Below are 16,843 nucleotides of genomic sequence, written 5' to 3'. Positions count from 1 at the left end.
GGAAAGGGGATATAACTTAAGTGTTTTGACATTTACTAATAGCCAACATTTAGCAACCAAATATATAAATACTAGAGGTCTAGTGCACGAATTTGTGCACACTGAAAGAAATTAATTAGAAGAAATATTTTAGAGGCCGGGGAGGGACCACGGGAGGTTGGCTTCAGGGTGTGACCAGCCCATATTGCCCAGTCCTGATTGGGGGCATCTCACCCAATCCCCATCAGGGCTGGCCAGCCGGGGAGGGACCATGAGAGGGTTCCAGGGCGTATCCAGCCCTTCTCGCCCAGTCCCGATTAGCTGGACCCCAGCAGCAAGCTAACCTCCTGGGCAGAGTGTCTGCCCCCTGGTGGTCAGTGCATGTCATAGCGACTGGTCAAGAGGTCGACTGAACGGTTGACCGATTGGTTGGACACTTAGCAATTAGGCCTTTATATAGATAGATTAAACCATCTCTTAATTTTACATGACTGAGTATTTATAGTTTCACAAAGCCACACCTCAACGATGTTGTTTTCTCTGTCTCATGTTATACAGAACACACACCTTTTGTTCTGGAACTAGCTACAGGGGAGCGCGGGCTTTAAGTATAATGTACAGTTTTCCTTGTTAAGGCAAAGAGTTCATTTAAAGGCTACTTACTTGCCTTTTAAAACTAGGAGGAATGAAAAGTATCCACCACCTCTGACCAGCCCAGTTTCCTCTCATTTTTTACCTCTCCTGGGGTGGAATTATAGCTTTGGAGCTTACTATTGCTTCTTGCCCTTTATTGCTGTGAAGACAGTGAATCAAGGTTATGGAAGCTGTGTGCTCTTCTTGCCTTATAATTTGAGTGATCGGGCTCCAAATCTAAAAATGAGAGGAAAATCTGGATAAATATATGCACAATCTTGTTTTGCTTTCTGTCTCATAAACACAGTCTTGCTTAAAAGGACTTTTGTTCTCTAGCAAGGAATTCTAGAGTAATGGAGTCAGTGCCTAAAAAGCTTGCCATCAATTATAGTGCCACTCAGATGTTTATAATTCTTTAGTAAACAGGACTAAGAAACTCAGAGATTAATAAAGCACAACCAAGGGGCAGTGGACAAGGACTCTTAATCACCCATTTATTCAGAGAAATGCCTTATCACATAAAGTAAAACAGCACATGGCTAATGTTTAATGTGTGAAGTTTGAATATAGACCAGGATTAGAAGAAAGATTCCAGGGGCTAGTTATAAAAATAAAAGAATTAAAATAAGGAGTTTGCTAGGGCACTCAAGAGAACCAATTAAAAGGTAAAATAATAGACTGACCTAAAAAATCCTATTTAAGTAATGTGGTTGAGGATAAAAATATGAACAAGTCATAAAAGTTGAATAAAAAAATAAAGATTTGAGATTTTCTGTGATTTGAATAAAGATTGAAGTAATTTGGTAGGTTAAAATTTGATTATGCCCTGGCCAGTGTGGCTTGGTTGGGCGTCATCCTGTGCGATGAAAGGTTGCTGCTTGATTCCCAATCAGTACACATGGCTGGGTTGTGGGCTCAATCCCTTGTCTAGGGTGTGCAGGAGGCAGCTGATCAATGTTTTGATCCCACATCGATGTTTCTCTCTCCCTCACCCTCTCTCTAAAAATCAATTTTTAAAAATAATTTGAATAGATTTAAAAAATTCAGTTAGAGCTATAGAATGCCCAATAAAACAATTATGAACATGCCAAGAACATGCCTAAATACTTGAGATAATATACCAACTTTTATATTCTAAAAGAGTGGTAAGTGAGTGTTGTGGTTGTTGCCAACTTCTCCCTGGTTAAAACAATAACTTGTTTCCCTAAATCACTTAAGGAACTTCCATATTTAATAGGTCTCTGGACCCCCCTCCCCCCAAAAAAAGAAAACAACAGTGAAATTGTTAAAAAAAAACTTGTCATTATTTTTAAAAGCTAAATCAGTACCAATCAAAAGAAAAATAACCTGAATGTGTATGTGCACACATAGTTGAGAATAAAGAAATTTGGTTTCTTTTTCTTAATTTTAAATGGTTTTATGAGTTAAAATTCCTTTTTTTTTTTTTTTTTTTTTTTGCTATTAATCTACTTTGGTCAGTTCCTCATTTTCCCTCACCATCCCCATCTCCTGTGTATCATCAAATGCTTCTCAGTGATAAATGCTACTGTTCTACAGGCACCCTAGCATTACTAGGATCCTAGGGTACTGAAAAGTTCTGTGGGAACATATCATTGTGGTATGTTCTCCTTAATACTTGGGGTATAGTAAGCGGGGTGATAGATGAATGCCAGGGAACTAAGCAAGTAGAGTTATATTTGGTATTAAGAAGTTGAAGTGGCAGGCCAGATTTGGAAACCCATGATCCATCCATCCTAGGGCTCTCACTAGTAATCCTTGCATCCATTTAGTTAGCACTCTTTCTACTCTGCTAAATGCTTTACATGTGTAATTCTGATTTTTACAGCCTTATGAGGTAAGTATCATTCTAATTTTTCAGATGGGGACTGAGGTTCAGAGAGACTTTTTTCCTGAGACCACACAGAAACTAAATACTAGATACGAGAGCTGGAATTTGAACCTAGACCTATCTGATTTCTACATTCCTGTATTTCACCACTAAGCTACATACTCCACCTACCAAGAAGCACAAAGAAGGGCCTTTTCAGCCTAGGAACACATGTGATAAAGCTCCTATGAGACTCTGTGCTTCTTGTTCATCACCTCTCATCTGAGGTGCCTGGTAACATAGCTGGTAATAGTGGGTACCTAATGAACATGTTGAATAATGTAAAAATAATCAGTTGAAAACAAAACTTTTTATTTGAATGGGTCATTCAGGATGATGATTTAGAAATAAAGACTAAATACTGATATGTTTCCATTTTCTTTATTTAAACTTAAAACAGTGGTGTTGTCAGCCACTTTTGGGACCCATGGTAGGTGCTCAATTAAAAATTAATTTGAATTCAACTTACATATTTCTATATTTGTGAACTATCCTTTCTTTTGCTTATTCTTGACCTTTATGTTTTAATTTTCCCCACCAATGCTCATTTTCTTTTACTGGTTATGAAACTGATGAATAACTCAAATAATTTGAAAATATTCCCAAGAAAAATCAGGACCCCAGAATAAACATTTTCCCTTTTTTGCCTTAACAGAAGATGTGGATAAGAAATTTTTCATTTCTTTGGCTAAAAAAACAAAACAAAATCCCTAATTACCATATAGTGATTGGTTTGACTAAAGTTTATAGAGTAATCAAAATTTGACTAAAAACAAAAGTTGTTCTTTTCACCCAGCTGGTATGGCTCAATGGTTGAGTGTTTACCAAGAGGTCCACAATTAGATTCCTGGTCAAGTCACATGCTGGGTTGTGGGCTTGATCCCCAGTAGGGGGCGTGCAGGAGGCAGCCTGTGGATGTTGATACTACTCTCATCCATGTTTCTCCCTTCCTCTCTCAAAAAAAGAAAAAAAATTAATAAAAAACATTAAAAAATTTTTTCTAGTCATTTGTAATTCAATTTACAAAAAAACCGCACAACTATGGCTTTCTAGTGTAAACTTTAACAAGTCTCGTAAAAGAAATGAAAGATAATTTCAGGAAACAACAGCTCTACATCCTAACCTAGAAGCAAAGTTTAAACAAATGAAGTTATTTAATGGTTTAAGTGAGAGTTTCCTCCCAATTGAAACTGATTTTAATGTCCTGCATCTTATTGCCAGATTTTTACAGCCTATACAATAGGTTTTACTTCTGTGTTAAATCTACTACTTCAAGGATCTATCTGCCAAATTTTATTTTTTACGTTAGAAGAATGGGTAATGCCTATATAATCATTTAGGTTACCCCTTCTAATGGTCTATCAAACTCAAGGACATATTTGCTGGGTAACATGGGAAGAGTCTCACTAAAACCAGATGAAATTTAGCTACTTATAAAAACTATATGCTAGCAAGAGGCAAAAATGCAAGGATTTGGAACTTGTATTGGTAAATATTAACTAAATGACTATAGCAGCTTGTAAATTCATGCTAATTTTAAACCAATTTAATACCACCTACATATTTATATGTACATGCTTATTTGATTTTAGCTTTTAAGAAGTTTAAATCCTATTTAAGTTGTTCCCCTATTATATTCAGGAAAACCAAATCATTGAGATTCATTAGTGACAATTATTCATCCTTTCTATCAAAATCCACCACAGATCACTAGGGGGCAGGAAACCATTATGATTTCTCATCTTATTCATTTGCTAACAGAAAAATATGGCTGTGAAGATTATAGCTCAGTGCTTGGCTCTGGATTGAATGTATCAATGTACTAATTGCCATTATAATAAGTCAGAAATCACAGGAAACTAGGATCAAAGGATGACAAAAAAAAAAGGACATGGTTTCATTTCAGAGTCAGGAATATTAATTTTATGTGAGAAAATTTCTATATCCTTACCTATTTGAGAAAAGAATAGAGTTAGGTAGACAGCTTATGAAGCCCCCAGTTAAAGTTTTAAAAGTTACTATGTTGTTTTTATTCTACTTAAAGCAATTGCTTATACCAATGGGAATTAGCAGAATTCATTTTTAGATGAAATAATTCTAAGCATACAGATTATGAAAGTCTTATTTTCTTTCAAATGCTTATGTGTTCCCTGATGTGTTGGGGGTGGGGTGGGGTGGAAGTATTTTAAGAAACAATCCCTTTGTCAAAAAATTAAGGCAAAGTGTTGCTGCAAAAAATAAAATTTTACCCACAATCACTGGGGCAGGCTAGGGAAGCTGTGAATTTAGGAATTTGAAGGAAAACTCTGTGCGCGCACGAACGTGTGTGTGTGTGTGTGTGTGTGTGTGTGTGTGTGTGTGTGTGTACTTTATTTTCATTTACAGAGTGTATTCAGTACTTAATATTTAGAGAAAATGTTAACTTGATGTTTCACTTTTAAATTTGTTAGGTCTATGTTTCAACCAGATTTGCCATTAAGTTAAAGTACATTGTAAAATTATTTGAAGGAAAACACTTAACTGTTTCCTTCCTCCCTACTTTCATCTACCTGGCTGACATTCTGTCTTTATGTTACATAATTATGTGCTCTACCCATTCTAGCTTAGATAATGCAAAGTGGGGGGGGGGGTCCCTATAGTTGGAGAATTATTTGAGTGATGAGAACACTTTATATTTGAGGGGTATAATGAGTTACATTGGGGAAGAAATTAAATAAATTCAAGTTCTAGGAACTATGCTTTTGTTTCCATTCTTTGTTCTATTAATAGTGTGCTGGCCTGATGCCAAAAGCCATGAAATTCTGACCTAAGACATGTATCTTGCAGAGCAGTCAACTTGTAATATTATTTTCTTGAGTTTTGTCTTTTTCTGTGTGGCAGTGGTGAAATAGGGCCTTCTAAACCTCTGGAGAAGTGAGATCTGAATTTGGAGAGGACCTGGGGAAGAATCAATCTTCAACAGATAATCTTTAAATCCAGACCCAGGAATATCAGATCTGAAGTGACACCATCTTTTCTGTCTTCCTGACAAACCTCATCAGCCCCAAATGTTCCAGTTGCAAGCATCCAAGAAAACTCAAAAAAGACCACTTTGAAATCACTTTGTTGTGACAAAATTGAATCACGGCGACTCTCCTAGTATCTGTGGAAAATCTGCTAAAGAAAAGTAGAATATTCATAAGACTTCAATGGGTAAAGTTACACTAAAATGAAACTATATGCTGATTATCTTCAAGGGTCCCTTCTAAAAGGCTTGCTAGGCTACTGTAAATATCTATAATAATAAAAGCATAATATGCTAATTAGACCAGACAGCAGGACGACCTTCCAGACGAAGCCAGGGCTGTGAGGGCTAAGCCCCTTGCACTAATTTTGTGCATCGGGTCTCTAGTAATCACATAACTGTGTAAACACATAATTCTAAACTTAATCTGAATCAGAGTTTACATATTATGAAATGCTTTTAGTCAAAACATTATACATAAAAATAAAAGTGTGGGTACAGAGAAAAAAAGCAAGGACAATACTTTAATAAGAAAAGATAATATAGTTATTACTCACTGTAATGTAACATTTACCCTTTTTTACTGTATATATGTACAAACTTGATTATTAATATTAATGAAGCTCCCTTTTAAGTCTGTTAACTTGAAGGAAAGAACAGAAGTGGTATTATTTCTTCAATAGTGGTAGATTTTCACAATTCAAAGAACCAAAAGAATGTATCTTAAGACATTATTTTCTTTTGAACTTAGCAATATAACTTAATAGGACAGAATGAGTTTCTGTTAAACACTTGTTTTCAGTATTAATGTTCCTCAGTTTTCAAATTTCAAGATAAAATTCAACTAAGTGTTGAATAAAACAGTGGTTAAAATATTTTAAAAGTCCTTTCATGGGGAAATGAAATGTTTGGTGAAATTTTAACCTGGCTACAAATACTTTTTAAAAAATACATTTCTAGCCATAGTATTTCCTTATTGTGAGTATACTTGTAGTTTTACTTTTGGTTAACTGTGTACCCAATTCATTATTATCATTTTATTGTACAATATTAAGATGTCATATATTTTCAGAAATGTTTATTATGTTTTTATACCTATTCAAATATTTTAATAAGGAGTTGCACAAAGAGATCTAACTTAGAGTATTTATAGTAGTATACGAAGTTAAGTAATTTAAACTCTCTAGCTATAAAATAGAATAACTTGAATATTAATTCTAATAATTAGATTAAAAAATCAGAAAAAGTTAATTACAATGTGTGGGTCCAGTGGCAAGAAGGTAGAAGAGAAATCCACTAAAGATTTCAAAATCATATGAATTCAATGGCTTTAAAATAAGACAAATAAGTTTAGAAAACTTAGTTTCTGAAAAAACAAAACTAGAGTAAATCTCTTTTGGGAGCATGAGGAAGCCTATAGAAAACAGACTTATAACAAGTTGGAAACAGAAAAGATAAAAAATATTATCAATAATTAAAGGTTCCAGATCAAGATAGTAGAGATTCAATAATTTTAATTGACTGGTAGAATTAGATTCACAAAAGGAATATGCTTAAATTTTGATTACTAAAATATGAATATAATGATAAGAAGTGATTTAAATGCATTCTATAATTTGATTATTTTCTGTATATTAGTACAAAATGGAGTTTATTGGGTTACATAGAGAGTTTTTGTTACATTTCTAATCCATTGCTTTTACCTAATAAAATTTCCTCCTCTATGTTCAGAAGTTAAACTGTCTGTATATTACTTTTATTTAAACTGTACTTTTCACCCTGACTTTTAAAAAATTATTTGTCTGAAAAGTTATCAATTCCTTCCATTCTCTAATACCAAAATAATAAAGTATCTGATATAGCTAATTATAGTGGTCCTGAAAAGCTTCAGAAGTACACAAAGAGAATTACTAAAATGATTACTGTTAAATCCTGTTTTCTTTTAATACACAATGACTGCAAAAGTACTAATTCATAGCAAACACAGATGGCAACACATTAATTAGGTTTCTTTATAATACAAAAGGAAACATTTATAAGAATCCACTGACAGTATTTCAAAGGGTTGGTTAATTCGTTTTTCAGAATAACAAACATTATTTATAGAAATTACTTCCTAATGACCAGTATAATTCATTTTGTTTCTTTTCAGTTAAAGAACTTACTAATTTTGTTTCCAGTGATCAGCAATGAGTACTCTCTTCATTTCAGATCAGTTCTGAAAGACGATTGTCATAGTTTCAGTTAATTTTAATTTCACTTAATTTAATAAGTGTCACCAGTAAGGGCATATTGAGTCTGACTTCTTTCAGATTATTTCAGACTATTCCACAAGAGTCTATCCTCCAGCCCTGACCGGTTTGGCTCAGTGGATAGAGCGTCGCCCTGCAGACTGAAGGGTCCCAGGTTCGATTCCGGTCAAGGGCATGTACCTTGGTTGCGGGCACATCCCCAGTAGGAGGTGTGCAGGAGGCAGCTAATAGATATTTCTCTCCCATCGATGTTTCTAACTCTCTATCCTTCTCCCTTCCTCTCAGTAAAAAATCAATAAAATATATTTAAAAAAAAAAAAAAGAGTCTATCCTCCAAGTTAGCACTCTACAAAACTGAAGTAGGTACCCACAGTATTTATAATCTGCTGTGGTCACAGCTTTTTCTCCTGGAAAAGCCTTTCTTCCAGGTTTGGTTCTGATAGCCTGCAGTGCCAGGCATGGTAGTGTCCTACCCTAGGCTATTGTGTATCTGCAGTTTAAATGTAACTTTTAAAGACAGTTTTCCAAGACTCAAAGAAGCAAATAGTGAAATTTTTCCTATATGACAGATGATTGGATAAATACATTGGGACAGGATACTTCCAAGAATTACAAAATGGCAGTATTTACAGAGGTCTTAAATATAATAGTTTGACACCAGTTTGCTCATAGGTCCTCAACTTATAGGCTGCTACTTACTCCACCTTCTCTTCAGGCCAACATTACCTCCTCAAAACAATCCACAAACTTTATGAAGGTTGAACCTGGGTAGGGACTGAGAGGGTGCCAGAAAAATCCATAAAATTTTTCCCCTAGTAATTTGGGGAAAAAATTTATTCTTAGTCTCCCTAGGGCAGGCCTGACTATCCATGTACAAAGTTTTATACCTTATTTTATTCATCTTTGTATCTCTAGTACAAGTATTTTCAGATGTGACTTTGTTTCATCTTTTGATATTTGCAGTTTGAGTACAGAAATATAAGAGGTAGGCAGATAATCTTCCTCTTACACAGGAAAAAAATATTCAGTTTTTTTTGTCACTTTTAATAAAACATTGAACTAGTGAATCACTACTGTGTTCCAGGTACTTTTCTGGCTGTTAGGGATTAATTAAAGAGGGTTTGATATATACTAAAACTCTTGGTTTTTCCACACTGTGTTGAACCTCAGCCTTTGGATTTTAAAAATACTTTGAAACACATAGTATTTATAATCTGCCAAACAGATTTCATTTGGTGAAAATCAGTAGTAATTTCTATGTAAGTAGTAGGATTAGTAAACTTTGTCTTGAGTGAATGTTAATAGTCAAGTTTCAAAAATGAATTGTAAAAACATAAGGGTATTTAGAAAAATTACTGATAATCCTACCATCTAGAGAGAACCAATTTTGATGCATTTTTCATATACATAAGGTTATCCTACATATGGGATAAGAAATTACAAAAGTCTTGTATCTTATTTTCCACTCAATTATGTCAAAAACATTTTTCTGTGTCATTAAAATTCTTGTAAACAATTTTTATGGCTACATAATAATTCATCATATAGATATACTATAATTGATGTAATAATTTTCTTTTGTCAGATATTTAAGCCATGTCCTTTTTAATGTTGTCATCATAAATAATATTACCTGAATGTTCTATTATTTCTGGATGAATCCCACATGGTAATGCTAAATAAAGGATATGATCGCATTTAAAGTAAAGAAAAAATATTATCATATTGCCTTCCAGAAAGATTGTACTAATTTACATTCCCACCACTAGAGTTTACCTGTTTTGCTGCACTGTTGCTGGCTCTGATGAATATTATTTGATCATAAATTTGTTAAGTTGATAATTTTAATAGACTATATTTTTAATGAATTCTGAGCCACAATCATCAAAAAGAACAAGATTTAAAAAATTCAGTACCGAGCCCTAACCGGTTTGGTTCAGTGAATAGAGCGTTGGCCTGCGGACTGAAGGGTCCCAGGTTCGATTCCTGTCAAAGGCATGTACCTTGGTTGCAGGCACATCCCCAGTAGGGGGCGTGCAGGAGGCAGCTGATCCAATGTTTCCCTCTCATTGATGTTTCTAACTCTCTATGCCTCTCCCTTCTCTGTAAAAAAGTCAATAAAATATATTTTTTAAAAAATCAATACCGATATAGAACAATGTAAAAATTCCAAGAAGGCTCAGTGTATGATAATGTTCTAGGACTAAAAAAGTTTATTTCATACAAGATCAAAATGCAAATACTGCGTCTTTTTTGGGAAAGCTCAGGATGCCATCTAAAGTGTGAAACATTAGTTTACTAGGTAAAAAGTTAGGGCAGAAAAAAGATATATTGCTAATGAAAATACAGATAAATTGCTACTGTGGTTTTACAAAGCCATGTTATAGATGAATGTGGTAGTTAGATTGCAAGAGTTGTTTGTAATAACTGTACATAGAGATAGTACATAGTTACTAAGAAACTCTCCCTTCTGAAGTTTTAATTTTAGTGTTTGTGTATATGAATTGGCATGTTTGCTTTTTGCAATCTTGCCTTGCCCGAGGTAAATGTGTGAGAGATCTGAAGAATTTGTTTTTCTTACAGTTCTGCTTTCAGTTGTAGCAGAGACCCTGTTTCTAAATCACATTATATCAGTTCTACAAAGATTTTGATTGTTCTCCAGCCCTCTAATTCCCCCTTTTTAAATGACTACATAAAAGACAATAATTTGCAAGAATAAAATCACGAGATAAGTACTCACAATTTAAGGCAGCTTCAGTAGAAAACTTTTGGTTTAATCTTTGTCTTCTTAATACTTTCTTTAAAAGATTTCCTAGTTCCTATTTTTTCTTTAATTTTTTTTTCATGGAAAAGGAGATGGGAATTGTGGTTAAAACCAGTACTATTTAATGAGATGAACAAATTAGTAGGAAATGTGTTTTTAAATATTGGAGATTACATATACAACTAGGTAAAAGAAAGGCAAATGTTCATTGATGTGGCTTTATAGGGTTCTAGCAACATTACTTCTAGGCCACAGATTATGTGTTTCTCAGACAAAAACTTTGCTCCAGCATTGTCTTACACAACTTTAATATGGGCTATCCATTACTACCCTCTTTCAAAGGATGTTCTCCATCTCCCATAGCCTCAGGGGGTGGAAATCATGGCAGATAAAGTTCTTAAACCTTTCCACCTGCAGACGCTATTTCTTGCTTGTATCCCTGCTCTTGTAACACTAATCTGTGTAAGATTTATAGTTGCCCCAGGATACAATGCTTTCCTCTTAACCCAAGCTACTACAACCCATACAAAGAATGCCTTTCCTCCCCACTTTGCTGGCAAACTTCCGCACCTGGCTCAGGCATGTCATCTCTTCCAGGAAGCTCTCACCAACACACTTTCCCGTCTGGATGTGCCCCTCCTTTGTGTTCCCATAGCATTTCTCTCGAATTACGTTCATCTCTTTATTAGACTCTCAACCTCATAAAGACAATCTCATTTGTCTTTTTACTCTCACATAGTAGGTGCCCCTTAAAGCTTATTGAATAAATGTCTACAGCTTCCTCCCCTAATGGGAAGTGTTAGCCCAGCGATTTTGTTACTGTTCCCTTCAGGAGCCCCTTTATAGGAGTCAGCTTCTACCTCATCACCTGGTGCCAGGCAGTACTTCCAAAGCTATGCTCACGTTCCTCTTATAAAACGAACTGTTCTTTTCACCTACCTTCTCTGAGGGTTTATGCCTCTAATGTAACTTGAGCATAGCTAAAGAAAGTCTCACTCAGGTGAGCTGTCATAAACATGACTCGGGTCACAAACACGAGCGCGTAGGCTGGGGAGGAGAGGATCGGGCTGGGGGGCTGGGCGTAGACTGGGTTATTTTATGGAGCAAACCTGAGGGTTTGACTATAGATTTATCCCATGAATAACTCAAAGTGGCTGATAAAAGCCCTTGAAACCCAAAATAAAGAAAGCAGTGGAGAGAACAGGGAGACGAAATGAGGAAGCTTAAAGGGGCAGGGCCGGCAGGAAAAATGGAAAGCGAGGTAGAGAAAGTTTAAACGCTGGGAAGACGAGTTGCAGCCACTCCCCAGTTCCTATTCCGCGCGGCGCGCGGCGCGGGGGCGGGGGCGCCTTTTCGGGCTCCCTCTCGGGCTCCGGCCCGGGCTCCTGTTGTCCTCGCCCACCAGGCAGTTTACACCGAGCGCTCACACTTGCTGAGCCGCTGCGAAGTACGCCCAGTAAAATTCTGGGAGGCTGACAGCCCGATCCCAGAACACCAGGGTTATTTTCTTTTTGCCTCCGGCTTAGGGGGAGTCGCCTTCACTCCGAGGCCACGTCAACATTAAAAAAGCAGGTTCTGGCCCTATTTCCTCGGTGCAACCAACTCATTAAGTTGCCCTATCCCCGAGAGCTAGGGTTGTCGGTTCACTTGGCACTGAACTGCACGTAAGGCCTAGAAACTGGGCGAACAGTCCAGGTGACTCCCCTTCCGGGTCCCCTTCCGCGCCCCGATCCCACCACGCCCCAGGCCGTTCCTTCCCCGCCCCACTTGGAAGCTCGCGCTGCCCATTGGCCGCGTGCCCTGCCAATCCAAAGGACGTTGACGAATCCCGCCTTAGGGAAGGCAAAGATCTAGAAAAAGCGCACACACCTGGGGGCGCGGCGGGCGTGTGCGAGCCTAACGCCCCCAAGCTGCGGGCTGCGCGTGAGTAGCCGCGGACCCGGCCTCTAGGAGACAAGGGCGGGGCATCATTTGCATAACGGCCGCCCCTCGGCGCCTGGCTCGGGCCGCGGTCCCGCCCCTCACTCACTGGAAATCTGTTGGGCCACCGGCGGGTCACTCGGACCAAGGCAAGCCTCGGCGGGCGGTCCTGGGAGCCGATTGGCTCTGCGATTTCCCACAGGGCGGCAGGGCGGCGGCTATAAGAGCCGGGAGCCGAGCGGCGGGGAGCGGGAGGTGTTGCTGCGCTGCTGGTGTCAGGTGCAAGGCGACCGTTAGTTGACGCCGCGGGTTTTCTCTCCCTGGTGTTCTCGCCTAACGTCGCTCGCCTCTCTTTCAGTCACGATGTCTGCCCGCGGCCCGGCTATCGGCATCGACCTGGGGACCACCTACTCGTGCGTGGGGGTCTTCCAGCACGGCAAGGTGGAGATCATCGCCAACGACCAGGGCAACCGCACCACCCCCAGCTACGTGGCCTTCACCGACACCGAGCGCCTCATTGGCGACGCCGCCAAGAACCAGGTGGCCATGAATCCCACCAACACCATTTTCGACGCCAAGAGGCTGATCGGACGTAAGTTCGAGGACGCCACGGTGCAGTCGGACATGAAACACTGGCCGTTCCGAGTGGTGAGCGAGGGAGGGAAGCCCAAAGTGCAGGTGGAATACAAGGGAGAGATCAAGACTTTCTTCCCGGAGGAGATCTCCTCCATGGTCCTCACCAAGATGAAGGAGATCGCCGAAGCCTACCTGGGGGGCAAGGTGCAGAGCGCGGTCATCACCGTGCCGGCCTATTTCAACGACTCGCAGCGCCAGGCCACCAAGGACGCGGGCACCATCACGGGCCTCAACGTGCTCCGCATCATCAACGAGCCCACGGCGGCGGCCATTGCCTACGGCCTGGACAAGAAGGGCTGCGCGGGCGGCGAGAAGAACGTGCTCATCTTTGACCTGGGCGGCGGCACCTTTGACGTGTCCATCCTGACCATCGAGGACGGCATCTTCGAGGTGAAGTCCACGGCCGGCGACACCCACCTGGGCGGCGAGGACTTTGACAACCGCATGGTGAGCCATCTGGCGGAGGAGTTTAAACGCAAGCACAAGAAGGACATTGGGCCCAACAAGCGCGCGGTGCGGCGGCTGCGCACCGCCTGCGAGCGCGCCAAGCGCACCCTGAGCTCGTCCACGCAGGCCAGCATCGAGATCGACTCGCTCTACGAGGGCGTGGACTTCTACACGTCCATCACCCGCGCCCGCTTCGAGGAGCTCAACGCCGACCTCTTCCGCGGGACCCTGGAGCCGGTGGAGAAGGCGCTGCGCGACGCCAAGCTGGACAAGGGCCAGATCCAGGAGATTGTGCTGGTTGGCGGCTCCACCCGCATCCCCAAGATCCAGAAGCTGCTGCAGGATTTCTTCAACGGCAAAGAGCTGAACAAAAGCATCAACCCCGACGAGGCGGTGGCCTACGGAGCCGCGGTGCAGGCGGCCATCCTCATCGGAGACAAGTCGGAGAACGTGCAGGACCTGCTGCTGCTCGACGTGACCCCGTTGTCGCTGGGCATCGAGACGGCCGGCGGCGTCATGACCCCACTCATCAAGAGGAACACCACGATCCCCACCAAGCAGACGCAGACCTTCACCACCTACTCAGACAACCAGAGCAGCGTGCTGGTGCAGGTGTACGAGGGCGAACGGGCCATGACCAAGGACAATAACCTGCTGGGCAAGTTCGACCTGACCGGGATTCCCCCGGCGCCCCGCGGGGTCCCCCAGATCGAGGTTACCTTCGACATCGACGCCAACGGCATCCTCAACGTCACCGCCGCCGACAAGAGCACGGGTAAAGAAAACAAAATCACCATCACCAACGACAAGGGTCGTCTGAGCAAGGACGACATTGACCGGATGGTGCAGGAGGCGGAGCGGTACAAATCGGAAGATGAAGCCAATCGCGACCGTGTCGCCGCCAAAAACGCCGTGGAGTCCTATGCCTACAACATCAAGCAGACGGTGGAAGACGAGAAACTGAGGGGCAAGATCAGCGAGCAGGACAAAAACAAGATCCTCGACAAGTGTCAGGAGGTGATCAACTGGCTCGACCGAAACCAGATGGCAGAGAAAGATGAGTATGAACACAAGCAGAAAGAGCTGGAGAGAGTGTGCAACCCCATCATCAGCAAACTTTACCAAGGCGGCCCTGGCGGCGGCGGGTCTGGAGCCTCCGGGGGACCCACCATCGAAGAAGTGGACTAAGCTTGCACTTCAGTCAGCGTAAACCTCTTTTCCTTTCTCTAATTTTTTTCCTTTTGTTTTTGTTTCTTCTAAATGTCCTGTGCCAAGTATGAGATCTATTTTTGGAAGTCTTTAGCCCAGGGTATGCATATGAAAGGAAAGGAGCAACAACTTAGTTTAATTATAAAAAGTTAGTTCTAAAGTTTGATTATTTGAGGTTTCTCTTTAATGCATTTTGCTGTTTGCTGACTTGAGCATTTTTGGTTAACTTAGTGTTTGAGATGGGAAACCTGAAGTTTGCACACATGTTCTGTGGAAGCTTGGTAACAATAAAATACATAAAAGCTTGAATTGTTTATTTTTATGTACTACAGGAGGAGAGTCAACATTGCAGTAAAGTCAAGAACAGTCATTATTTTTGCACACAATTGCATACATACAAATTCAAAGTAAAGCTGAAATTGATCTGAAAATTACTGTCTTGGAGTTTTCAATTTTCTCTTGGTACTGTTTTACTCATGTTGGTCTTTAAGATACTAATATGAGATGAAATATATCTAATTCTCAAATGAGTTTCCTGCTTTAAATTACCAACAACTTAAGGGGAGAAGATCTGGGTAAACCCCTTTCCCCCCTCTTTTAATACAAAAACCAAACTGGGGTCTTGCATTGTACCCAAACTCCTAAGGCTTGGCTTAAGTGTTCACGTGAAAATCCACCTGAATATTCCATTAAAATACAAGCTATATTCTGGGGTTAAGTGTAAAATGATTCTTTAAACTAAAAAAAGCTGGGGCAGGAGTTGTCTTCTGATAATAGTATGAAACAACTTGCTTTTCTGTGTTTTAATTGTCTAGTAAAACAGCTCTACCTCTCAGCTTAAGGCAAATTCCATAAGGATATGTTTTGAGCAGGTATAATTTATAGAGGGATAAGAGAGATATGTATTTTTTCCTGATTTAAGAATCATAATGCTTTCTCAATATCTGCCTTAAATCACTAGAATAGATTTTTTTAAAGGCAAACTGCAAGATAGTCCTGTATTTTAATATACAACTTGTCCATTTTCCTATATATCTTATCTGATTTGAGGTTGTTACAAATAGGAAAATTGCAACCCTTTGGGATCTACTATCCTGGGCCTTAAAATTCACATCCTTGGGAGAAGGGGGTTCATGTTTATTTTTCATTGAAATTACACTTATGCTTTGTTCCGATTTATTCTCTTTAAGGGGGACTTAGGAGAAATTCTGTAAAGCTGATTGGAAAACGCATAGTTAACCTAATGTTTTCACCACACACAGACATTTTGATATCTCTTTCCAAGTGATGTAGATTTGCTTCATGTTGTTCATAACAGTGAATTATAGAAGCTATATTTTTAATATAGTAGTGGATCCTTCTTTTTCATGTGGAGAGATTAATTTTTGAAGTAATATAAAAACTAGGGAACAAATTAGCCTAAAAATACTGGGCTTTGATAATGACCCTCACACAAGAGCTGACTCCTATGTACATCTGCTTTTCCTCTTCTCCCTCTTCTCCTCTTCCTCCTCCTCCAAAGCAAGTCTCATTTGGGTTGGGGGAAGATAAAAAAGCAATTGTAAAATTGCTTCAAAATAAACTTAAAAAAATTACACTGAAAAGCTAAAGATAATTTGGGGTTTTTCAATGCTGGTGTCAAGCTGGTGGAAAGTTTTTAGCAAGGAGGCAGTAAGGATATTTCATTGACTAGAGATAATATCACATAAATATTTGACAAACTACCTTGTTACTAAGAGAACAGGTCATTAATACCCTTAGAGTGACTTTTAGCATTAATTTTTTACCAAGGTAATACCCATGCTGTTAAACTTCCAGTAGTTCTTGATTTGTTGAAAGTGTTTATCCCTTGCTCTAACGTCAAAATATAATGGAGTCTTTCTGTGAGTGCAATTTGGTATTAGTATGACTCATTTTAGACCTCACTTTAGAAGACATTAGTTTCTAAAGTATCAGAAAAACGACTAGTGGTAGTCTCTTTGATCTGGTGGTCTGGCCTCTGGTAACTGCCTATAGCACTAATTTCAATCTATATAGATACTTCATTTTTTATTATTTTGAAAAGTAATTTGTAAAGCTCCTAGCCTTCTTGTTTTTTTTTTTTTAAATTT

At 39.6% G+C, this 16,843-nt stretch overlaps 2 protein-coding genes across 4 annotated transcripts in view; both read left to right on the top strand.

Annotated features, from left to right (window-relative positions):
* ZBTB1 (zinc finger and BTB domain containing 1) overlaps positions 1 to 8,042 on the top strand; it is a 30,573-nt gene extending 22,531 nt beyond the window's left edge. Inside the window, exon 3 of the mRNA XM_080655761.1 lies at positions 5,381 to 8,042. Within this exon, the coding sequence (XP_080511887.1) occupies positions 5,381 to 5,417 (37 nt within the window). The 3' untranslated portion in view covers positions 5,418 to 8,042. The remainder of the gene's footprint in view (positions 1 to 5,380) is intronic.
* The window catches only part of HSPA2 (heat shock protein family A (Hsp70) member 2), a 38,576-nt gene extending 21,959 nt beyond the window's left edge, over positions 1 to 16,617 (top strand). The window contains exons 1-2 of one of the 3 annotated variants that reach the window (XM_080656024.1): positions 12,345 to 12,443; positions 12,799 to 16,617. In XM_080656024.1, coding sequence (XP_080512150.1) covers positions 12,804 to 14,711 — 1,908 coding nt within the window. In that variant the 5' untranslated portion in view covers positions 12,345 to 12,443; positions 12,799 to 12,803 and the 3' untranslated portion in view covers positions 14,712 to 16,617. Of the gene's footprint in view, positions 1 to 12,344; positions 12,590 to 12,798 lie in introns of those variants that run through there. The other 2 variants (XM_080656023.1, XM_080656025.1) reach the window with 2 other exon arrangements.
* Positions 16,618 to 16,843: the final 226 nt, after the last annotated feature.

The sequence above is a fragment of the Plecotus auritus genome (genome assembly GCF_963455305.1).
Source record: "Plecotus auritus genome assembly, chromosome: 1".
Taxonomy (NCBI): domain Eukaryota; kingdom Metazoa; phylum Chordata; class Mammalia; order Chiroptera; family Vespertilionidae; genus Plecotus; species Plecotus auritus.
The sequence above is the reverse complement of the archived record's forward strand: the minus strand, read 5'-3'. Positions and strand labels throughout refer to the sequence as shown.